The following is a 26,640-nucleotide window of genomic DNA, read 5'->3' on the forward strand; positions in this document are numbered from 1 at the left end:
CTGAACCAGACCCCAGGGCTAAGCTCCCTATCTATCCCAGAACCAGAATTCAGGCTGTGCCGCCGGGACCCCTCACTACTCCTCACCTTAACTGCCTGCCGTCCACCAGACACTGTACCACGGGGACCATTGATGCTGCTGTCCACCAGACACTGCACCACGGGGACCATTGATGCTGCCGTCCACCAGACACTGTACCACGGAGACCATTGATGCTGCTGTCCCTCAGACACTGTACCACCAGGGACCATTGATGCTGCTGTCCCTCAGACACTGTACCACCAGGGACCATTGATGCTGCTGTCCCTCAGACACTGTACCACCAGGGACCATTGATGCTGCTGTCCACCAGACACTGCACCACGGGGACCATTGATGCTGCCGTCCACCAGACACTGTACCACGGAGACCATTGATGCTGCTGTCCCTCAGACACTGTACCACCAGGGACCATTGATGCTGCCGTCCACCAGACACTGTACCACGGGGACCATTGATGCTGCTGTCCCTCAGACACTGTACCACCAGGGACCACTGATGCTGCCGTCCACCAGACACTGTACCACCAGGGACCATTGATGCTGCCGTCCACCAGACACTGTACCACGGGGACAGTTGATGCTGCCGTCCACCAGACACTGTACCACGGAGACCATTGATGCTGCCGTCCACCAGACACTGTACCACGGAGACCATTGATGCTGCCGTCCACCAGACACTGTACCACGGGACCATTGATGCTGCTGTCCCTGTTGTCTACTGCTGGAGCATGTCCCTGGCTTGAGCCTTGATCATCTGGTGCCAGAGTGGCATCTCGACTTGGGCACTGCCCATCAGCTACTGAAGCTGTCTCCCCCTCCCCGCCAGCCACTGGCCCGTTGACTCGAGCACTAATCATGCCCGCAGCTGGACGGCCTGTGGGGCGGCGCTCTGCTGCTGAATTACCGTGATTGGACCAGCAGCCACAAGGGGTTCTTCATTGAAAGGTGTTCCTTTTCACACCAAACATGTCATGGCCCATTTTTGGAATAAAGTCCAATTCTAGTTTAATCAATCAAAATAATTTTTTTATCAGATTCTATATACCTTTTGGTACATTCAGAATGTTTATGAATTATTGTCATATCAAGGTCTATTTTATGTTTAGATGCCTTTTACAGTTATTCCTGGGATCCCTGCAGAATGAGTGTAATTGTAATTGTATAATTCCATACAGCTGATTTTGTCATAAGGGAGTCTTCTCACACACAACTCCGGCGAGCCTGATGCTGTGGTGTTAAGACCTAGCCAGTACCGGTCATAATATTGCTGAAGATGCGGTAAGTTTACGGTAAGTACTGAGACATCATTCCGGTAAACTATTTGCCACAATTGCTTTACCAGAGGTTAGTCACTTGTCCGGTAAACAGCTGCAAACCTCTGGCAACAATGTCTGGTAAAATGTGAGGCGAATTCACACATTTGCAGCAAACTTTCATTTTGAAAGGGAGTACTATTTTTTTTTTTTTTTTTTTTTTTTTTTTTTTTTGGCCTCGCTCGAACTCGTTTCATTTGTTCATATTCACAAAGTGTTTTACACCAGTTCTCTATTATCAATACTTTTATAAAATGAATAGAAAAGAATATATGGTTTATTCTATAAATGTTTCATTAAGGCATTCTTTGTTCATTTTACGGCTTATGTGGAGCACGCTTTTGTTATGCGAGCCTCTGTTCCACTGACCCTCGACTCGCACATGCAGATGATTGGTCATTGCCCTCTCTCCCGACGCCTGAACAAAGCTGCTGATGCGCATTCCTTTTCAGTGCAGCGTTTTCTAGTCTGATTCGGACATAGCGAAAAACAGTAAGCTGATGACACGGAAGGGTTGTAAGAACCAGTGAGTATCTATTTTTATTAATTTATGAGTAGCAAATCCCCCTTTTTTTTGCGCGCAACATTTAGTGGCCTAATAATGGTTTTCAGCGGGTAGTATTGCTGAGCAAGCTCTCTATCAGGTGGCTAAAAGTAATTTACAGTTAATATATTGCGCGAAAGATTCAGTACTGATGTGCTGGATAGCCAGGACATATTGTCCAAGGGGATAGCAATACAAGGGAAAGGCTTACAATATATAAATGTATACGTTACCAAAGGAGTCTAAACCGGAGCGAAGTTATATGTTCTGGCGTCTCTGACCACAGACAGTTTCATAACTCTCCTTGTCATTTGTTTGCGTGCGTCGTGATTGTTAATGTTATCTACAATAACGTATAGAAGCTCTTCATTCTTACAAAGGTAACGTATTTTAAAGAGATGTGTACTACTCCTATTTATGTAGCCAACTTGGAGTTTACTACAAGATCAAGAAAAGTCCATTATTGCAGTGCAGTATAAGTGCAGTAATCTGTAAATCAAAGGACTTTAGTCTTTAAATCCTTTTTTTTTACTAACAATTTGAAACATCAGACAGGGGAGATGGGCTTACAAGTGTTCCAGTGCTTCAGTTTATTTTTAAAGCAGAAGCTCAGTGGAGACCGTCTCGGTGCTCTGCTGCTTTGGATATTCACTGCCCTTTCTTCAAGAGCTGAGGACAGCCGGTTACAGACCTTTCGCCAGCAGTGGGGAGTACAAACTGCTGTTCTCAAATATATATATATATATACACACACCAATTAATAATATTATAAAAGGCTGACTGAAAGACAGGAATAGGAAAAATAGGAATCTTAGGTTTGTTGATTCCAAACAAATGGAACTTCTAAACCACACATAAACATACACAGTACTGTAATACTTGTTACTGAGTAATTTTATAACCACCAGTAAACCAGGTAATGAGCAGACCAGTGAGCATAGGAGAGGGTTGAGACACAGGTATGGACCAAAAAATTGGTAGCTAATGCACAGAAAGTCCAAACATATTCATAGCAAACAAACTTCTAACTTTTTTATTTTTATTTTTAACAACACATTTGGAATGCCTGGCCATGCTAAAAGTGGTGTCCATTTATGGACTATTAAAGTAATATTCATGTATTAAAGTAATATTCATTCTGTGTGACGGGTGTCACATAGTAGTTAGATTAGATTTTTGTTATTTGTTATTTTACTTTTACATCTCATCAAAAAGGCTTTGTGTGTATAGCAGATAGCATGTCATGATTTATTTAGATTTCCAGAAAGCTTTTGACAAAATCCCGCATAAAAGATTAAGCCTCAAGTTAAATGCATTAGGGATTCAATGAAATGCATGCACATGGATTAGGGAGTGGTTAACATGTAGAAAACAGAAAGTACTGATTAGAGGAAAAACCTCAGAATGGAGTGTGGTAACCAGCGGTGTACCACAGGGATCAGTATTCGGTCCTCTGCTATTCCTAATCTACATTAATGATTTAGATTCTGGTATAGTAAGCAAACTTGTTAAATTTGCAGACGACACAAAAGTAGGAGGAGTGGCAAACACTGTTGTAGCAGCAAAGGTCATTCAAAATGATCTAGACAAGATTCAGAACTGGGCAGACACATGGCAAATGACATTTAATAGAGAAAAGTGTAAGGTACTGCACGCAGGAAATAAAAATGTGCAGTATAAATATCATATGGGAGATACTGAAATTGAAGAAGGAATCTATGAAAAAGATCTAAGAGTTTATGTTGACCCAGAAACATCTTCATCAAGACAATGTGGGGAAGCTATAAAAAAAGGCCAACAAGATGCTTGGCTACATTGTGAAAAGTGTTGAATTTAAATCAAGGGAAGTAATTTTAAAACTGTACAATGCACTAGTAAGACCTCATCTTGAATATTGTGTTCAGTTCTAATCACCTCGCTATAAAAAGGATATTGCTGCTCTAGAAAGAGTGCAAAGAAGAGCGACCAGAATTATTCTGGGTTTAAAAGGCATGTCATATGCAGACAGGCTAAAAGAATTGAATCTATTCAGTCTTGAACAAGGAAGACTACACTGTGATCTGATTCAAGCATTCAGAATTCTAAAAGGTATTGACAGTGTCGACCCAAGGGACTTTATCGACCTGAAAAAAGAAACAGGGACCAGGGGTCACAAATAGAGATTAGACAAAGGGGCATTCAGAACAGAAAATAGGAGGCACTTTTTTACACAGAGAATTGTGAGGGTCTGGAACCAACTCCCCAGTTATGTTGTTGAAGCCAACTCCCTGGGATCCTTCAAGAAGCTGCTTGATGTGATTCTGGGATCAATGAGCTACTAACAACCAAACAAGCAAGATGGGCCGAACGGCCTGCTCTTGTTTGTAAACTTTATGTTCTTCTTATGTTCTTATGAAAGCCAGATTGCAAACTTGTCTGCAACTGAGAGGCCATGTTGTTCACTTGAGCCCAATAGTTCGGACATAAGAATGTCTTCTTTGAGAAAGTATGCACAGGGGCTCCGTAGTGGCTTATTCAATAAAATCATTTTAGGACTACAGTATGAGGTTTGACTGTGTTGTGCTACTTTGGGATGAGGGCAGCCTGAGTTAGGGTTACCACAGCTGCCACAACTACCCCGACTGCAAAGTAAAGTGTCTGAGCGGCATGACTCATCTACCTTGCTCTTTTCTTTGACTCCCTTGTGTGCACAGGTTAGTACTTAAAGTTCAATTTACCACCCCAGTAAAAAATAAATAAATAAATAGCACTACTCACATGTCAGTTTCCTTGTTTGTTGTCAGATTCTGTACCGTTTCTTTATTTTGTCGCATTCTAGAGATCAAGTTTTAAAGATTTTGAAAAACAAACATGAATCATTTCTCTAGTTCCAAGTACTTCTGTATGAAATTCAGTGGAGCGAGGCCAAAGGTTAACCATGTGGGGGCGTTCCATGCCTCCTATAGAGGGCGTCGCTCTGTCGTGCACGCATAGTAACCTTTGGCTTTGCTCCATTACAGAAATGTTTAGAACTTGGCTCCTAGTGTTGTCATGTCAAATAGCTTAGTTTTTCTAAATAATTAAAGATTGCACTTCGGAATACAACAAAGTGAAGAAATTGCACACTATCTGAAAACAAACAAGTAAACACGTGCGTAATGTTATTGTGAGGCGTGTGAGTAATAATGGAATGTCCAGATAGAATTTACGTGCAACCAAATATTTTCTTTTCTTTATTTTGATATATTTGTTACATGATAAAATAATAAAATGGCGTGAGGGAAGGAGAAAACAAAAAGAAAGGATGATCGGTGTGGTTCCTCAGTCCTCTCAAGAGAGACCCCAATTTCATAAAAAAGGAAAAGGACAAAAGTTATCAACACAGTCCTGACCAAAAACAAAACCCCCACCAACTGCACTTCCTCTCTCCCTCAAGCCCAGTAACCCCGCCTATGTTTCAAGGACCAACCTGGAACACAGGAGCAGTTTCCCTTTAGTATGCAAAGCCCCACCCCTGTTGTCAGTGGAACACCAATCCCAAACTGACAAGTGTCCTTACAACTCACTTGACTTGAGTGACAGGTATTTACACACTCACACTTCCACCCCTCACCAAGGTGACGCCCCTCATAAAGATGACTTTCGTTATGGTCACGGGACCTTGGTAAGGGAAGTCCCGAGTTAGCTTGGTGCCTTCTACCGTCAGGAGGCTGAATTACAGACCGAAACCCCTTTGACTCATCACAGCTATTTATTTATTTATTTTGCTTAATATTCCTTCAATGTTTCCATCTTTCAGATGAGATGAAAACAGGTCCTGTCTACTTGTGGTCATTAAACATCCAAAGGCATCATTCAAAAGAATAAGGATGCTAACCGAGGTGTCCTGGCTAAATTCCAATTCAGGCTTTCTCAGTCTGGCCTAGCTAATTTCCCCATGTAGTGTTATTAGCTAAGTAATTCATCACTTATCTGTTGTGTAATTGACCTGCTTGTAAAAACAGTGGCTGCCATGTGCCACCCCTAGGAGATGTATAAATGTAAGGTATTATTATTCTCATTGCTAGTTTACAATCTGGTGTCTTTTCTCTTTCAAATGCAGATCTTATCCAGAATGTCTTGGAGCGACATGTTCTTCCCAGACAACCCCAGACGCCGCGAGGAGGTCGTCCGCTTGAGCCAGGAGCTGCTGTGCTTGATGGAGAACAACTTCCAAGTCACCAACCGGCTGTCTGAGCTCCTCAACCAGGAGATCAAAACCACCTCACTGGGAAAAATCTCTGTCGACAAACACAAGAGCATTAGGGAGAACTGTGAAGTGCTGATTGGCACCATCCGCAGCATCCAAGACGAAGTGGCCAAGATGGATGTGAAGCTAAGGGAGAGGCTGGAGCCGGCATTGTACCAAAAGCTTCACAATTTAACCATACCCATTTCTGACCGGATCAATATAGCCGGCAGGGTTCTCCGTAGTGCTTTTGGGATTCTGACGTCCAGTACAGCTGTCATCGAGCTGATCAACAAAGCGGCAACACTCGGCCGAATTGTCATAAGCCTTGGCAGGATGAGCACCTGCGTTGTGGCCACAGTCACTGCTGGAGTGTTAGGGCTGGGGATTGACATGATTGCCAGTGCCATACTGGGGGTCATAGAGAGAGGCAACCTGGAGAGAGTCATTCAGGAGTATAAGGAGGGACTGGAAGATTTCAAACCAGCCTCCCAGCAGTACCAGGATAACATCACTGATGTCTTAGCTACAGTCAAGTTCATGCAGGGTAACTAGCAATAAAGAAAGGGTGTGGGGTTTTCTTGTGCTGTAACACTGACCAAAAGGAAATGTACGAACACATGATGAAAGCGTTCTGTAGCCTCAAAAAGTCAGTGACAGCACAGTTTCTTTGTTTCATTTTCAGCATCCATTATGGTGTACCTGCAAAAGACAAAGAAAAAACAGGTTGTTTGAGTTTATCAAACAAAGACTATAAGTAGCTACAACAGCAGTGGTCTCCTTCGGTGTTAGGAAATGAAAATGGTCACACTGAAGTCACAGATTGCTGAAGCTGAAGACAGAGCGCATTGATCTAATTTACGCTTGACTGGCATGTCGAGATGATACAATAATTGTTCTACAAAAAATGCTGCCAAATCTGAACGTTAGAAACACTGTAGAAGTAGAGACGCACCCAGGACTGGAAAAGTAACTCAACATCATAGCACAAGACCACGTACTCTCATCTTCAACCCCATTCGAAATACTCCCAGGCACAGGGGAACCTGACACGGTGGTGTATCCATACAGAGTAATTGTATTTTTTGGCTCAAAAAATGAAAAAATTGGAAAGCAAAGGCTTGCATTTATGAACTGGAGAACTTGACATCTTTTGTGGAGATTAAACTTTTTCTTTTTTTCCTTTGCCACTATTCATTTGCCTTTAAACTTATTTGAATACTGTGTTACAAAGACTTTAAAAAATGATATAACAAAGTAAATGTGAGTGATGCTATGTTTCTGTTTTTTCCCCTCTCCTGTGTCTTACCGAAATTTGTGGCGTGTTTAAGACATGTGGTGGTTGTATTTCGTTGCACTGTGACCAGGTTGGTTGAAGTGCAATTATTATTATTATTATTATTATTATTATTTATTATTATTATTATTATTATCTCTATGAAATATTATTGGTGTTTCATCCCGTACCAGGATCTCAAAGGAACGCATCGGATATATGTATATATATCTTACTCCAATTACTTAATTGGACCCTTAAACCCTTAATTGCTCAATTAGACTATTTATTGTTTTCAGCCTATTGGAGAGTTTTTAAGATGAAAACAATAAATAGTCAAATTAAACAAATTATTAGTTCAGTTAGGGTCCAGTTAAGTGACAGAGCTTGGTTGGAGTGAAAAGCAGCAGCAAAAACATGCAGGTGGTGAGGTGCAGCTTGGTTGTGTTTGAAGAAATTGCTTTTAGTGAAACATTTTAATGGGGGAAAGGATAGTGAGGAGGAATCTCCTTCGTTACCTTCCTCTATACCGATCGCTGTGCTTGTGTTAGTATGTGTTTGTGTGTGCGCATTTTATAAGCACTTTAATTTGGTTTTAGCTTTCAGTGTGCGCTTTGGTTATCTTGAATGGTAAACAATCTGTTCTACCAATTCTATAAGGAGTGAAGGGCTGTTTTGAGTTGTAAGTATTAACAGGCACTGGATTTTCTTTTGTACAGTTTAACATGTGTTGCTGAAAATGATGCTACACCACAGACATTAATAAACTTAAAAAAAAAAAATCTTTGTTTGGTCCTTGTTGTGCAATGTTTGCTCCTGCTAAACTTTTAACATTTAGACAGAGATTCTTAGTAAAAACTCAATTCTGGATGTGGAATTCCCCCAGATTGTTCTGTTCCTGATTTCTACTCCTCCTTTTGCAGGGAGACCATACCTGGTGGTGTAGTAAATTAAAAAAAAAAAACAAGCATCGTACTGTCATCACATTTCTGACTCTGGAGCACACTCTTAGAACACTGAACAGTCTTCTCTAGTGCCAAAAATGATTCGTTTGAAATGTATCCATCATAGATTGTGGTGCAAAAGACAAATCATTAATAAAGGACAAAGCAATCAAGAATATTGTGATTTGGTTGTTTGTGTAACCTTTCAAAGCATGCGTGTGTGTGTGTGTGTGTGTGTGTGTGTGTGTGTGGAGCATAAATCAGGAACAGACCTCTCTGTGTTACATTGAGCCCTGTCTTCTTATAAAAAGTGTCGCGTAAGCTGCTGCTAGTTCCCATGCACTTTGTGCTGAAAGCTGGAATCGGCGCTTTCCCGGAATCAGTGGTTTTAAATCGTAGCCTTTTTATTCTGTTTCTAACTATCAGCACCTGCGCGCTCCGTGTGTCCGTCTTAGTACAGTAAGCACTGTTGTTAAGGCTTGTGTGTGTTTTTCACCCTTTCTTACTTGGGAGAGAGCTGTTACTCCATGGGGCTGGGCTTGCCTTGTCCCAGCTGTCGAGTTAGCCCACCAGCCGTCTGTGGGCCGCAGGTCGGGCCTTGTTTTGATTGCACAGAAGACTAGCTGCAGCGCGGCTGCTTACAGCCGGACCAGCCATATACTCCTCACTGAGGCTTCCCTCGTTGTTGGGTTGAGACGTAGGCGGGCTGCATTGGCCTTCACCTCATGTGTAGGTCTCCCCCATTGGTACTGTAATATTCACTGTTTTTGTATTAAAACTGTGTTTATTACTGTGTTGAAAAGTCAGTCGCCTGCCATGGCTTCGGCCCTGTCCCCTTGTTGTACGCTACCCGCTGCTCAGGTGTGTGCCCACGCGGTCAGGGTAGGCACCATGCCTAGCTGCCTGGGTGTTTTTAATACCGCGGTGCGTGAGACGCCGCCTGTGCTATTTCAGTACCACGGTGCTGCACAGCACTCGGGTCGCAAGGTGCACACAGTGCTTGGCCATTGCTTCAGACCTAGCGCAACAGTGCCTCGTAGACGCTGCTCCACTCCGTTGTAGGCTACACGCTGCCCCGGTCGTGTGACTGCACATAGTCCAGACTAGACAACCCTGTCCAGCCACTATGCTGTTACTCTTTTTCTGTGTAACAGCCTACATTGCTTTGCGATTGCAGCCTACTTAAACCTCACAGCGCTCGCTGTTTTTTGTTTTCCTCTGCTATTGCAGTTTAAAAGAAAGAGACACGTGATCCTCCATCGGACCCCGGCTCTGCCGTGCTCCACTGTAGAGTTGACTCTGCAGGACTGCATCATTACGCGCGCTGTCGTGGTGACTGCTATTTTACCTTGCTCTTGGGTGTGTATATATGTTTTTCTTTACTGCCTTGCAGTTTAAAAATAAAATGTAGTATGATTTCTGCAGGGACCCAGCTCTGCTGCGTGTGTTGCATACGCTGGCTTGTTTCAGCCGGCATACTCGATGGGCTGGGAAAAGAAGACAAATTCCGTTACCCGCCATGCCGTGGCTGTTATTTTTTACCAACAGTTTGCTGTGGTGTATGTGTGTGTATTCGTTTCTTTATTACCTTGCAGTTAGAAATAGCTCTACTGTTTCCCGCTGTTGAGTTGAATCCGCCAACTTGTTTTCATCCCGCCTACTCCGCGCTGTTTATAAAAACAATACAGTCGTACGCGCTGCCGTGGTGACTTATTTTACACTCACGTATGTTTTTCGCATACTCAGTGTTTGTGCACCGATATTGTTATTTCCGTCCTCTTCAAAACGAGATGTTCAAACAATAACCCTATACCCCTGATAATGTTTTTTGGAAGTATATTAGGGTTAATTCAGGTTGAGCGCTGTTGTCTCAAACAGATCCGCAATGGCGTGGGCAGGGCGCAGTTTCACCGCTTTCTCTTCGCTAGTCTCGGAGGGGTCAGGGCGGGTGATCTTGTTTTTGGTAAATACAGCACAGGGGAGCAGAAAGGTCATTCTTTACAAGTAAACTTCCAGGCAGTAACCTCTGCATATTTCAACCACATGCTTTTATTTAGTTTCTCTTACACTGTGTTATTGTCTCCTATTCTTTATATGGGACAGTATTCCTCCCTGCTGTCCAGCGGCACAGATTTAGACTCTTCCTCAGACCGCGCTGTGAACTGAACCAGGCAGCAGAGCCGCCTCCACAGCAGCAGAAGAGTCCCCAGCAATGAGACACGCCGGGGACAGCGCTGCTCTGAGACACTCGAGGAGCCCTGCTATCAAAGCGTGTCCCCCAGGCTTTCATTAACTGCTATTGATTTTAAAAAGAAGAAAACATCATGTTAATGTTACACAGTGAAAAACGAAACACATTGAGAGTGCTGAAGAGGTCTTGGAATACAGTGTATTACTCAGCTGCTTGGTTCTAGTGTTGTAAAATGAACTTTACATTAAATAGGAGTTAATTAAGGACTGGCGTAAAAGCTTTGAAAAGATGTCCTGAGGTGTCTTATTGCGATTAAAATGCTTTCCATTCCACAAGAAAAACCTGAGAGGCGTTAGAAAACTAAAGCTCTTTGAATGAAATGCTTTTTATTATATGAATAACTACCCATTGGAGTGACAGAGCAGGTTACAAAACTAAATGTATTGAATGAATAATGAAATCAGATCATGTATGTCAGAGAATGAGAGGTTTCTATTAAATGTTAGCTTGCGTAGTTCATGAAACCCTACACCACATTTAAAATGGATTAGTGATTTATATAGTTATATCTATATATTTATTTTGCATTGTGTGATTATGCTATGAAATTAATTTTAATTGCCCTAACTGCTGTTTAAGTGTTTAAAACAAATATATAATGTCACCTTTTTGCTCGCCACACAGGCTCTCATGGGTTCTTCTCCCTTCTGAATCACGACCCAACACACAGGATTGTACTGAAACTTTTAATAAACACAAAAATGAAATACACAAAACAAACACCTAGCTCCTATTTGGAGCACTCACTCAACATAAACCGGAACCTAACTATCACGCAGGACAGCTAAACCGTTTACCTGCCACAAACATTCAAAAACACATCCTCACACAATACCTCGATACGACTGCTCGCTCACACAGTCGAGCTCTTCTCTCAGCAGCAGCCCGGAACAGACTGGCTGCCTCTCTTAAATACCCTGCACCTGGCTCTAATTTACAATTACCACCAGGTGCAGGGGATTACTAAACAATAAAACAATTACCCAATTAAACCCCATAACACCCAAATGTGCATTCTCACAAGGTTTTTAGCAGGGAAGGATTTTAACCCCCTCCCTGCTATCTCACAATACAATATATATATATATATATATATATATATATATATATATATATATATATATATATATATATATATATATATATATAATATATTGTGTCCAGATGTTCCTAAACTTTTTAGTATTTATATGTAATACAACTGTGTGTATTTTAAAAAATTCAATTACAAAAACAAAAAGCCCTGTTCATTCACACATTAATTCATGTTACTGACTCTGCAATGACCAGTTTACCAGCCTTGACTTACAACAGTACCTCAGTCTACAGATTTATTTATTTTATTATACTAAAAGTATTAATATGCAAATGAAAACACTATCAGTATAAATTATTTCACCAGACAGATCAGTGCCTTGCCAGTGGGACCCATTGCCTGTCCTGCTGGTTTTTGTTCCAACTCTCAATTACTTAATTGAACTAATGTGTCTAATCTGAGCTCTTACATTGTTTTAAACAGTACGAGATTTGATGTTAAGCAGTTGAATGTTTCATCCATGTTAATCAGAACTGCTGTGTCAAATTGATTCATGTGTACTTTTTCTGAGATCTCACAATAAAGGCAGCATACTTCCATTTTTCTGACTCCCTGACCCTCATTGAAAAGGTTCCCAACAGTGCGATGTCATCATCTTGTAACAATACTGTGAGTCGCCCTGGGTAAGAGGCCTTCAGGGGCAGCATGGTGGTTAGCACTGCTGCCTCACAACGCCAGGTCCTGGGTTCGATTTTGGCCCAGGGGCTCTGCCTGTGTGGAGTTTGCATGCTCTCCCCGTGTCCGTGTGGGTTTCCTCCCATAGATTGGTCACTCTGTTTTGTGTGTGGTGCCCTGCGATGGACTGGCAACCCCTCCAGGATGTAGTCCTGCCTTGCACCCAGAGTCTGCCGGGTTAGGCTCTGGCTCACGGCAACCCTCGATTAATGGATGGATAACACACTTCAGAGTGATTGATTGAAAATAGCACACATACGCACACACACACTCATGCAAACATTCACAAAAAAAATACACGCTCACACAAACACATACACAAAACATACATATGCAACACATGCACACTCACGCAAATACAGTTACAAACACGCACTGTTACCCAAGCAATTGTAATGTAAACATACCATCAACAGAATTCTCATTTGTTTCAATGTAAGCCGTTACACTATAATATCAATGTTTATATGTATTAATATGTCCAATATTTTGGAAATGGACAAATGCATCGGCATTTTAAGTCTTTTGATCGCAGGGGAGATGGCCATATATACTGACCAATCATTGATTTAAACTCAAATTATAGGCAGACTCAAGATTAATGTACATCTTCTAACACAAACACTGTTTGTAAATTATTTTAAAAGCTATGACCTCTTGTGGTATAAACTGGTATTACAAGAAAGACATCGCGTGGCATTGAATTGACACTGAAGAAGACTGAGTGTATATAAAGGTTTTGGGGAGACACTATCAGCATCACTGAAATGAACTGGATTTCTAGGTCTGCACTTCTTCATACACACTGCTCTTTTATCTGTAGGTTGTTTGGGGTGTTTCACATCAGTCCTGCCCAGAGGAGACAAGTTAGCATCCCGTTAAACTCTAAACATGAATCTGTGAGCACATCACATATTGTGGTGTTAATTTAAAACTGTGTTTTTACAATGCTTCCTTGTGCTTTACTTTACCACTGTCCCTCCTCCCTCTCTCTCTGCTTTCACAATGCTTCCCTGTGCTTTACTTTCTCTCTCTCTCTCAATGAATGTTTCATCCATCCATTATCACTTAATCCTTTACAGGGTCGCAGTGAGCTGGAGCCCAAACCAGCAGACATGGCGCAAGGGAGGACTACACCCTGGACAGGATGCCAGTCCATCGCAGGGTACCACACACAGACGCCAAGGGCAGTTTACAGTGACCAATCAACCTGAACAGCATGTCTTTGGACTTAGGACCCTAAAGCTGTGAGGAGGCAGCAGCGCTGACCACCACGCCACTGTGCCAGGACCCTGGAGCTGTGAGGAGGTAGCAGCGCTCACCGCTGTGCCAGGACCCTGGAGCTGTGAGGAGGCAGCATCGCTAGCCACCGTGCCAGGACCCTGGAGCTGTGAGGAGGTAGCAGCGCTCACCGCTGTGCCAGGACCCTGGAGCTGTGAGGAGGCAGCATCGCTAGCCACCGTGCCAGGACCCTGGAGCTGTGAGGAGGCAGCAGCACTGATCACCGTGCCAGGACCCTGGAGCTGTGAGGAGGCAGCAGCACCACCGTGCCAGGACCCTGGAGCTGTGAGGAGGCAGCAGCACTGATCATCATGCCAGGACCCTGGAGCTGTGAGGAGGCAGCAGCACTCATCACCGTGCCAGGACCCTGGAGCTGTGAGGAGGCAGCAGCGCTCACCACCGTGCCAGGACCCTGGAGCTGTGAGGAGGCAGCAGCACTCATCACCGTGCCAGGACCCTGGAGCTGTGAGGAGGCAGCAGCGCTCACCACCACGCCACCGTGCCAGGACCCTGGAGCTGTGAGGAGGCAGCAGCACTCACCACCACGCCACCGTGCCAGGACCCTGGAGCTGTGAGGAGGCAGCAGCGCTCACCAACGTGCCAGGACCCTGGAGCTGTGAGGAGGCAGCAGCACTCATCACCGTGCCACCCAGTAATAATGTTAATAAACTTAATAATAAGAGGATTTAAAGATGGTTAGTTAGCGCTCCTTTAAGAAAGCAATAAGACACGACAGGGTGTGGGATATACTCTAATATCCACACACTCCGAGGTGAAGCCGAGTGGCTTTAACCGCCCGGGGCGTGTGAGTATTAGAGTATATCAACACCCTGAAGTGCCTTATTGCACTTATAAAATGGATCAACCAACATTACAAAAAAAAACAAAAAAAAACAAAAAAAAACGTTAGTTAACAAACTATTTTTTATTAATATCCTTCCACCTCTGCCTGATCTTGGATAAAATAGTCCCTTAAACATTTTTAAAAAATGCATTAATTTAAAAAAATATTTCAAATGTTGAATTGAACATTGCCATTGAAAGTGCAGTTTTGATTCGTTACACTTCTTGTAATTCTTGGTTTATTCATTACATTTTAAAGTAAAATATTACAGCTCATTTTCATTATGACACTATGGAGGATAATTTGTGCCAAAATTAAAAAAATAAATAAATGAAAAACTAAATACAATTCGAAGTAAATAAAAAACGAAATAAATAAATAAAAATATAAATAAATATAAAACGAAATAAATAGAAATAGAAATTTGTTTATTTCGTGATTTATTTACGTATTTAGTTTTTTATTTCTGTATTTCGTTTTTTATTTAATTTTTGATTTCGTCTTTTAATTTTGGCACAATCTTTTCACCCTTATATTTCGAGCTAGCGTCAATCGTTCTTGATGGACGGGACAATAAGTGAATCTGTGATCTCCTCACTTTGCCTGGTCGTGGTGCAAAGAGCTGTGCAGTCAAGGCGCCTAACTGGTGTAAATGGTTTGTCAGATTTGAGGAGCAGTTTAATTCTCAACGAGGGCAAAACCCATTTCACAACTTTTGAGAGAAGCGGTGGACATTTTGGAACGGGAACCTAGTGGAAGTTCTTCTGCAAGGCCTGCTCCTGTTCCCAGCAATACTTCGTCATCCTCAACCCCTTTGCGTTCAAATATAAATGAAAGCGGGGCTAGTGTAGCTGCCCGAGCTGCAGTTCACGGTTAGTCAATGGCTGTTTTTCATTCAGTTTGGACCTGAACCAAATCTAAATTTAGACCAACCCGCTAATCGCAAATTACAAACCTGATACTGATGGCGACTGTTTTGCTTGCCAGTGTTTCTACCCCAAAGGGAACCAGCCATCAATACTGGTATATAATTTACTGCGGTAAAGTTAGCTTGACGTTCTATATTCGACTTACGCTAACTCGACATGAATGAAAAGGGCTTTATCTCCTCAAACACAGCAGCTACAGCACAAACCAACTTTAAAGGAAGCCAAATGTGAATTGTTTCGCAGTCTGTTTTACCTGTGAAGCCTAAGAATAATTTGTGAAATACAGTAACATATCACATATACACACTACTGTCCCAGCATCAATTAAAGTGCTTGATGGGGAGAGTTCTTGTAACCTACGATTCCCAAACCAATTCCTGGCACTGCCTTTGTGCAAAGCCACACATGTCTTGTCCACACAAGTGTGCTGCTAAATGGCACCTTCTCCAAACCCAAAAACAACTCTTCAGAACTGTGAAAAGTACAGAATTGCCCACCGCGGAAGAAGAATTGGAAATGGGTCTTGTGGATTCTTGCAGTGGAGTTATTTTATTCTTCTAGAAAGACATGCCTTCCATTCGAAAGTGGTGGTGTTTGCTGTTAATGGAAACCGTCAGTCTCAGGAGGTAAGGCTTTAGTTCCATGGGGTACTTTGTGTGAACTTTGAGAACCTCCATCTGTATCTCAATTGTAATTGCCTTGTCTTGAGACCTACTATCAACAAATGTGTCCTTAAAAAAATAAAGTGGATGTCATCTCTCATACAGTATGATTATTACAGGACTTTACAATTTTTTTTTCAAACATCTAGATGATTTATTTTAGTCTTTAGAAAAATATGTTTTTGCAGGACATGTAGTAAAAACAATGTTAGGGTTATATATGTAATTGTATACTTTTTTTTCTCCAGTGTATAACGGCAAAGTTAATGGAAAAAGTATGTGCAGGTTTTTGAAAAACATATTTATAAAAAAAAAAAAAAAAATAATAATTTTGCTTTTACCATTGCATGATATAGGAGGTGAATGAGTGCCTGTGTGTGGAGTTATGGAGGCTATATTTGCAGTTTGTATTTAACAGGCATGGAAAACGTTTTTCAGACGATGCTAATGAAATGCTGCTAGGGGTGGCGGAGCAGACTGGACATGTTACCAAAGAAAACCAGGCCTCCATGGGGGGCACTTCCCATGTGGAGAGACAACAGGCAGCTATAGTTTTTTGTCCATAAAAAGAAATGCAGAGTTAAGCCATGCATTGCAGAAAATATAAAATGTAACTTGTATATTATTTTTGTCAGTGGAACATATGAATCTAGTATCTGAAGTAAGATTGTTTATTTTAGATTTAAGTCTAATACTTAATTATTCTTTTTTCTGTACTTTTTTTTTTTTTTCCAGAAAAAGAAATCCAGGCCAGTACCACAAAGGTGAGTGTATTCAGTCTGAGACTCAAACATTTTTACAATTTCATGTAAAACAGTCAATTTAACCCGAACTGTTTTTTTTTTGTTTTGTTTTGTTTTTTTTTTTTTTTTTAAATAGCATCATCTCCCAAATCAAGGGCAGGGTTTGCTGCAGGACTTGTATCTGTTCCAGGTACATGGCTGACATTGTAAAATGAGTTTCCAATTGAAAACCAGAACAACATCATTCACAATGGAAAATAACTCAAATGGGTACATTGATAATGGCCTTTAATCACTTTGACAATTCTTTCACAATTAAGTAAGCTTTTATTTGAAGTTTTAAAAAAGTCTAAAATGGTTTGTTTTGACAGCTTCCGGGAGAAATTCTATTAAGAGTATGAATGGAGAGGGTGCTGGAAGAGGGGATCCTGCATATTTGAATCTATCCTTAATATGTGAAAGATTCAGAGCTGTGTGGGGACACAGCCGTTTAGAAGACTGGGCCACTTTGCATGGCTTGACAGTAAGATTAGATTGATAATACTTTTCAATACTTCCACTGAGTAAAAATATCCTCCTGTTGAGTAGAATGTTTTGCGCTGCTTTAATTTAGCCATAGCGAGCGAGCCAGATGGGCTGCATGGTCTATTCATGAAGGGCTTGTGTTATTATGATGCCCCTAATTAACTGTCTGTTCCTTTACAAGTTGTTTAAAAGTGAAAATCAACTATGTATTAACGAATTTAAGCGAGGCTTGTTTTGGGTCTTACAGGTGTACCAGGGATTTACCACAGTTTAGGTAATGGCTGTCTGTTGGTAATGATTCACAAACACATATTTATTGATGCCTAATGATGATTCTTGCCCAACATAAACAATTTAATATGTATATATTTCCTATTTACAGGCATTTCAGATTGGACAGATTTGGAATAAAAAGCTATGTATTACAAGGATTTTTTTTTTAATTTCTGAGTGCCTGCATTGCAGCACATTTAAAGACACTTCACCAGGTTACGCAGTGTGACCAGGCTTGGCCGTAGTTCGGGTTCGTGCCCCTTTAAAAACGTGACCCAGAGAGAAAACTGGAATTTTCAGCACTTGCATGCACTTTTTATTACAACAGAAAATAAACAAACAAAACAAAAACCTAGCTCTCACATGCAGCTCCCTGTCTAACTTAAGCTGTTTACCTAACATGTAATGGAATAATACACACTTTACACACAAAAAACAAACGTAGGTTTTTTTCACAATACCTTTTGCGACCTTCAGTCGGGTCTTCACACAGTAGTACCCTACAGCAGACTGGCTGTAATTATCAATAACAGCCAGGTGCAGGTGATAATTAACAATTAATAAAACAATTAAATTAAACAATTAGCTTGGAAGGGAGGATTTTTAACCCCGACCCTGCCATAAAACAAAAATTCTTAGGATTGCAGGCCCCCTGTCCTGCTCCCCCTGTTACAATAGGCAATGGTAAAAGAGGAATCCTCAGGGGCTTGTATAGTGACCAGTCTCTCATTGGGTACTGCTCACAAGACTGTGGCACGCAGTATGAAGATAATTGAAAGAGCCAGGGTGACTCACCAACAGACCTGGGACAAATATAGTTCATTGAAAATAAAAATAGTTTCAATGGTTTAACTTGAAAACAAAAGTAAATCCTACATCCAAACTGCATTATATATTTGTAATAAAGGTCTTTGTTTGCAATTTTGAAATCCTTATTTGTTTTCATAGCACTTTTGACAGGAAACTTTAATCAAAACATAAATATGCTTTGAAATAATTAAAAAATAAACCTTCAGACAGGTGTGAATGAATGACTGTGTTAACATTTACTTTGTAAGGGTTGCATAACTCTGGGGCAAGGTGGTTTCATTTTTTGATCCCCTGAGGCCTTCATTACCTGATTTGAATTAACGTGAATGAACTGACTGTGTTAACCATGTACTTTGTAAGGGTTTGCATTAAAACTCTGGGGCAAGGTTGGTTCATTTTTGTGATCCCCTGAGGCCGCATTACCTGATTTGTGAAATTCATTTGTCTTAATTGAACAAGAATGCTCACAACACTGTGGCACGCAGTATGACCCAGATACAAGGCAAAGAGCCAGCAGTGACTCTCAGCACTACTCAGAACTGCAAACAAAGTAATACCCAGAAACAATACAAATCTTCAGCAATGACTCTCAGCACTACTGAGAACTGCAAACAAAGTAAATCCAGACAATACAAATCTTCAGCAGCGACTCTCAGCACTACTCAGAACAATGTAAACACAGTAATACCCAGAAACAATGCAAATCTTCAGCAGTGACTCTCAGCACTACTCAGAACTGCAAACACAGTAATACCCAGAAACAATTTGAAATAATTCAGCAGTGACTCTCAGCACTACTCAGAACTGCAAACACAGTAATACCCAGAAACAATACAAATCTTCAGCAGTGACTCTCAGCACTACTCAGAACAAGGTGGTTTCAGTAATACCCAGAAACAATACAAATCTTCAGCAGCGACTCTCAGCACTACTCAGAACAATGCAAACACAGTAATACCCAGAAACAATACAAATATTCAGCAGTGACTCTCAGCACTACTCAGAACTGCAAACACAGTAATACCCAGAAACAATACAAATCTTCAGCAGCGACTCTCAGCACTACTCAGAACAATGCAAACACAGTAATACCCAGAAACAATACAAATCTTCAGCAGCGACTCTCAGCACTACTCAGAACTGCAAACACAGTAATACCCAGAAACAATACAAATCTTCAGCAGTGACTCTCAGCACTACTCAGAACAATGCAAACACAGTAATACCCAGAAACAATACAAATCTTCAGCAGTGACTCTCAGCACTACTCAGAACTGCAAACGCAGTAATACCCAGAAACAATACAAATCTTCAGCAGTGACTCTCAGCACTACTCAGAACTGCAAACACAGTAATACCCAGAAACAATACAAATCTTCAGCAGCGACTCTCAGCACTACTCAGAACTGCAAACACAGTAATACCCAGAAACAATACAAATCTTCAGCAGCGACTCTCAGCACTACTCAGAACTGCAAACACAGTAATACCCAGAAACAATACAAATCTTCAGCAGCGACTCTCAGCACTACTCAGAACAATAACAAACACAGTAATACCCAGAAACAATACAAATCTTCAGCAGCGACTCTCAGCACTACTCAGAACAATAACAAACACAGTAATACCCAGAAACAATACAAATCTTCAGCAGCGACTCTCAACACTACTCAGAACTGCAAACACAGTAATACCCAGAAACAATACAAATCTTCAGCAGTGACTCTCAGCACTACTCAGAACTGCAAACAGTAATACCCAGAAACAATACAAATCTTCAGCAGCGACTCTCAGCACTACTCAGAACAATCACAAACACAGCAATACCCAGAAACAATACAAATCTTCAGCAGTGACTCTCAGCACTACTCAGAACTGCAAACACAGTAATACCCAGAAACAATACAAATCTTCAGCAGCGACTCTCAGCACTACTCAGAACTGCAAACACAGTAATACCCAGAAACAATACAAATCTTCAGCAGCGACTCTCAGCACTACTCAGAACTGCAAACACAGTAATACCCAGAAACAATACAAATCTTCAGCAGCGACTCTCAGCACTACTCAGAACTGCAAACACAGTAATACCCAGAAACAATACAAATCTTCAGCAGCGACTCTCAGCACTACTCAGAACAATAACAAACACAGTAATACCCAGAAACAATACAAATCTTCAGCAGCGACTCTCAACACTACTCAGAACTGCAAACGCAGTAATACCCAGAAACAATACAAATCTTCAGCAGCGACTCTCAGCACCACGAACTGCAAACACAGTAATACCCAGAAACAATACAAATCTTCAGCAGTGACTCTCAGCACTACTCAGAACAGCAAACACAGTAATACCCAGAAACAATACAAATCTTCAGCAGCGACTCTCAGCACTACTCAGAACTGCAAACACAGTAATACCCAGAAACAATACAAATCTTCAGCAGCGACTCTCAGCACTACTCAGAACAATCACAAACACAGTAATACCCAGAAACAATACAAATCTTCAGCAGTGACTCTCAACACTACTCAGAACTGCAAACACAGTAATACCCAGAAACAATACAAATCTTCAGCAGCGACTCTCAGCACTACTCAGAACTGCAAACACAGTAATACCCAGAAACAATACAAATCTTCAGCAGCGACTCTCAGCACTACTCAGAACTGCAAACACAGTAATACCCAGAAACAATACAAATCTTCAGCAGCGACTCTCAGCACTACTCAGAACAATCAAAACACAGTAATACCCAGAAACAATACAAATCTTCAGCAGCGACTCTCAGCACTACTCAGAACTGCAAACACAGTAATACCCAGAAACAATACAAATCTTCAGCAGTGACTCTCAGCACTACTCAGAACTCACAAACACAGTAATACCCAGAAACAATACAAATCTTCAGCAGCGACTCTCAGCACTACTCAGAACAATAACAAACACAGTAATACCCAGAAACAATACAAATCTTCAGCAGCGACTCTCAGCACTACTCAGAACAAACAAACACAGTAATACCCAGAAACAATACAAATCTTCAGCAGCGACTCTCAGCACTACTCAGAACAATAACAAACACAGTAATACCCAGAAACAATACAAATCTTCAGCAGCGACTCTCAGCACTACTCAGAACAATCACAAACACAGTAATACCCAGAAACAATACAAATCTTCAGCAGTGACTCTCAGCACTACTCAGAACTGCAAACACAGTAATACCCAGAAACAATACAAATCTTCAGCAGTGACTCTCAGCACTACTCAGAACTGCAAACACAGTAATACCCAGAAACAATACAAATCTTCAGCAGCGACTCTCAGCACTACTCAGAACTGCAAACACAGTAATACCCAGAAACAATACAAATCTTCAGCAGCGACTCTCAGCACTACTCAGAACTGCAAACACAGTAATACCCAGAAACAATACAAATCTTCAGCAGCGACTCTCAGCACTACTCAGAACTGCAAACACAGTAATACCCAGAAACAATACAAATCTTCAGCAGCGACTCTCAGCACTACTCAGAACAATCACAAACACAGTAATACCCAGAAACAATACAAATCTTCAGCAGTGACTCTCAGCACTACTCAGAACTGCAAACACAGTAATACCCAGAAACAATACAAATCTTCAGCAGCGACTCTCAGCACTACTCAGAACAATGCAAACACAGTAATACCCAGAAACAATACAAATATTCAGCAGTGACTCTCAGCACTACTCAGAACTGCAAACACAGTAATACCCAGAAACAATACAAATCTTCAGCAGCGACTCTCAGCACTACTCAGAACTGCAAACACAGTAATACCCAGAAACAATACAAATCTTCAGCAGCGACTCTCAGCACTACTCAGAACTGCAAACACAGTAATACCCAGAAACAATACAAATCTTCAGCAGCGACTCTCAGCACTACTCAGAACTGCAAACACAGTAATACCCAGAAAAAATACAAATCTTCAGCAGTGACTCTCAGCACTACTCAGAACTGCAAACACAGTAATACCCAGAAACAATACAAATCTTCAGCAGCGACTCTCAGCACTACTCAGAACTGCAAACACAGTAATACCCAGAAACAATACAAATCTTCAGCAGCGACTCTCAACACTACTCAGAACAATAACAAACACAGTAATACCCAGAAACAATACAAATCTTCAGCAGCGACTCTCAGCACTACTCAGAACAATAACAAACACAGTAATACCCAGAAACAATACAAATCTTCAGCAGCGACTCTCAGCACTACTCAGAACTGCAAACACAGTAATACCCAGAAACAATACAAATCTTCAGCAGCGACTCTCAGCACTACTCAGAACTGCAAACACAGTAATACCCAGAAACAATACAAATCTTCAGCAGCGACTCTCAGCACTACTCAGAACAATGCAAACACAGTAATACCCAGAAACAATACAAATCTTCAGCAGCGACTCTCAGCACTACTCAGAACTGCAAACACAGTAATACCCAGAAACAATACAAATCTTCAGCAGCGACTCTCAACACTACTCAGAACTAACAAACACAGTAATACCCAGAAACAATACAAATCTTCAGCAGTGACTCTCAACACTACTCAGAACAATACAAACACAGTAATACCCAGAAACAATACAAATCTTCAGCAGCGACTCTCAGCACTACTCAGAACAATCAGCAAACAATAATACAGTAATACCCAGAAACAATACAAATCTTCAGCAGTGACTCTCAACACTACTCAGAACTGCAAACACAGTAATACCCAGAAACAATACAAATCTTCAGCAGCGACTCTCAGCACTACTCAGAACAATAACAAACACAGTAATACACAGAAACAACACAAATCTTCAGCAGTGACTCTCAACACTACTCACAACTACAAACACAGTAATACCCAGAAACAAAACAAATCTTCAGCAGCGACTCTCAACACTACTCAGAACAATAACAAACACAGTAATACCCAGAAACAATACAAATCTTCAGCAGCGACTCTCAGCACTACTCAGAACAATCACAAACACAGTAATACCCAGAAACAATACAAATCTTCAGCAGCGACTCTCAGCACTACTCAGAACAATAACAAACACAGTAATACCCAGAAACAATACAAATCTTCAGCAGCGACTCTCAGCACTACTCAGAACAATGCAAACACAGTAATACACAGAAACAACACAAATCTTCAGCAGTGACTCTCAACACTACTCACAACTACAAACACAGTAATACCCAGAAACAATACAAATCTTCAGCAGCGACTCTCAGCACTACTCAGAACAATGCAAACACAGTAATACCCAGAAACAATACAAATCTTCAGCAGCGACTCTCAACACTACTCAGAACAATAACAAACACAGTAATACCCAGAAACAATACAAATCTTCAGCAGCGACTCTCAGCACTACTCAGAACAATCACAAACACAGTAATACCCAGAAACAATACAAATCTTCAGCAGCGACTCTCAGCACTACTCAGAACAATCACAAACACAGTAATACCCAGAAACAATACAAATCTTCAGCAGCGACTCTCAGCACTACTCAGAACAATAACAAACACAGTAATACCTCAGACTAACAACTACAAACACAGTAGACCCAGAAACAATACAAATCTTCAGCAGTGACTCTCAACACTACTCAGAACTGCAAACGCAGTAATACCCAGAAACAATACAAATCTTCAGCAGCGACTCTCAGCACTACTCAGAACTGCAAACACAGTAATACCCAGAAACAATACAAATCTTCAGCAGTGACTCTCAGCACTACTCAGAACTGCAAACACAGTAATACCCAGAAACAATACAAATCTTCAGCAGCGACTCTCAGCACTACGCAGAACTGCAAACACAGTAATACCCAGAAACAATACAAATCTTCAGCAGCGACTCTCAGCACTACTCAGAACAATCACAAACACAGTAATACACAGAAACAATACAAATCTTCAGCAGTGACTCTCAGCACTACTCAGAACTGCAAACACAGTAATACCCAGAAACAATACAAATCTTCAGCAGTGACTCTCAGCACTACTCAGAACTCACAAACACAGTAATACCCAAAAACAATACAAATATTCAGCAGCGAAGGGCACCCTCATGGACTGAGTGAACTTCGCCCACGACCGCACTCACACAGTAATACCCAGAAATCAAACAGAAACTCGTCAGCACAGCACTCTGCACCGACTATCAGAATCATCTACAACACAGTAATAAACAGAAACCTCCCAGCAAATCTATCAGATCAGGACTCTCAGCACTACTTCAAGAATAACACACATTCCCCCAGAGTCAACTATCCAGCAACAATACAGAATCTTACTCAGCAGTGACTCTCAGCAATACCCAGAAACAATACAAATCTTCAGCAACTCTCAGCACTACTCAGAACTGCAAACACAGTAATACCCAGAAACAATACAAATCTTCAGCAGCGACTCTCAGCACTACTCAGAACTGCAAACACAGTAATACCCAGAAACAATACAAATCTTCAGCAGCGACTCTCAGCACTACTCAGAACAATGCAAACACAGTAATACCCAGAAACAATACAAATCTTCAGCAGTGACTCTCAGCACTACTCAGAACTGCAAACACAGTAATACCCAGAAACAATACAAATCTTCAGCAGCGACTCTCAGCACTACTCAGAACTCAGAACAAACACAGTAATACCCAGAAACAATACAAATCTTCAGCAGTGACTCTCAGCACTACTCAGAACTGCAAACACAGTAATACCCAGAAACAATACAAATCTTCAGCAGCGACTCTCAGCACTACTCAGAACAATCACAAACACAGTAATACCCAGAAACAATACAAATCTTCAGCAGTGACTCTCAGCACTACTCAGAACAACCACAAACACAGTAATACACAGAAACAATACAAATCTTCAGCAGTGACTCTCAGCACTACTCAGAACTGCAAACACAGTAATACCCAGAAACAATACAAATCTTCAGCAGCGACTCTCAGCACTACTCAGAACTGCAAACACAGTAATACCCAGAAACAATACAAATATTCAGCAGTGACTCTCAGCACTACTCAGAACTGCAAACACAGTAATACCCAGAAACAATACAAATCTTCAGCAGCGACTCTCAGCACTACTCAGAACTGCAAACACAGTAATACCCAGAAACAATACAAATCTTCAGCAGCGACTCTCAGCACTACTCAGAACAATCACAAACACAGTAATACCCAGAAACAATACAAATCAGCAGCGACTCTCAGCACTACTCAGAACAACACAAAACACAGTAATACCCAGAAACAATACAAATCTTCAGCAGCGACTCTCAGCACTACTCAGAACAATGCAAACACAGTAATACCCAGAAACAATACAAATCTTCAGCAGCGACTCTCAGCACTACTCAGAACAATAACAAACACAGTAATACCCAGAAACAATACAAATCTTCAGCAGCGACTCTCAGCACTACTCGGAACAATCACAAACACAGTAATACCCAGAAACAATACAAATCTTCAGCAGTGACTCTCAACACTACTCAGAACTACAAACACAGTAATACCCAGAAACAATACAAATCTTCAGCAGCGACTCTCAGCACTACTCAGAACTGCAAACACAGTAATACACAGAAACAATACAAATCTTCAGCAGTGACTCTCAACACTACTCAGAACTGCAAACACAGTAATACCCAGAAACAATACAAATCTTCAGCAGCGACTCTCAGCACTACTCAGAACTGCAAACACAGTAATACCCAGAAACAATACAAATCTTCAGCAGCGACTCTCAGCACTACTCAGAACAATCACAAACACAGTAATACCCAGAAACAATACAAATCTTCAGCAGCGACTCTCAGCACTACTCAGAACAATCACAAACACAGTAATACCCAGAAACAATACAAATCTTCAGCAGTGACTCTCAGCACTACTCAGAACTGCAAACACAGTAATACCCAGAAACAATACAAATCTTCAGCAGCGACTCTCAGCACTACTCAGAACAATCACAAACACAGTAATACCCAGAAACAATACAAATCTTCAGCAGCGACTCTCAGCACTACTCAGAACTAACAAACACAGTAATACCCAGAAACAATACAAATCTTCAGCAGCGACTTTCAGCACTACTCGGAACAATCACAAACACAGTAATACACAGAAACAATACAAATCTTCAGCAGTGACTCT

At 41.3% G+C, this 26,640-nt stretch overlaps 1 protein-coding gene across 1 annotated transcript; it reads left to right on the plus strand.

Annotated features, from left to right (window-relative positions):
• The first annotated feature begins 1,800 nt into the window (after nucleotides 1-1,800).
• LOC121301961 (single-pass membrane and coiled-coil domain-containing protein 3-like) lies at nucleotides 1,801-8,131 on the plus strand. Its single transcript, XM_041231706.1, has 2 exons — nucleotides 1,801-1,880; nucleotides 5,980-8,131. Exon 2 carries the CDS (start codon nucleotides 5,992-5,994, stop codon nucleotides 6,658-6,660), a length of 669 nt encoding a protein of 222 aa, XP_041087640.1. The 5' UTR covers nucleotides 1,801-1,880; nucleotides 5,980-5,991; the 3' UTR covers nucleotides 6,661-8,131.
• The last annotated feature ends 18,509 nt before the right edge of the window (nucleotides 8,132-26,640 follow it).

This window comes from Polyodon spathula, chromosome 28, assembly GCF_017654505.1.
Source record: "Polyodon spathula isolate WHYD16114869_AA chromosome 28, ASM1765450v1, whole genome shotgun sequence".
Lineage (NCBI taxonomy): Eukaryota > Metazoa > Chordata > Actinopteri > Acipenseriformes > Polyodontidae > Polyodon > Polyodon spathula.

Bases quoted from the DNA above. Each gene is read 5' to 3' on its own strand.
- LOC121301961 (XM_041231706.1), top strand. From the start codon at position 5,992: ATGTCTTGGAGCGACATGTTCTTCCCAGACAACCCCAGACGCCGCGAG.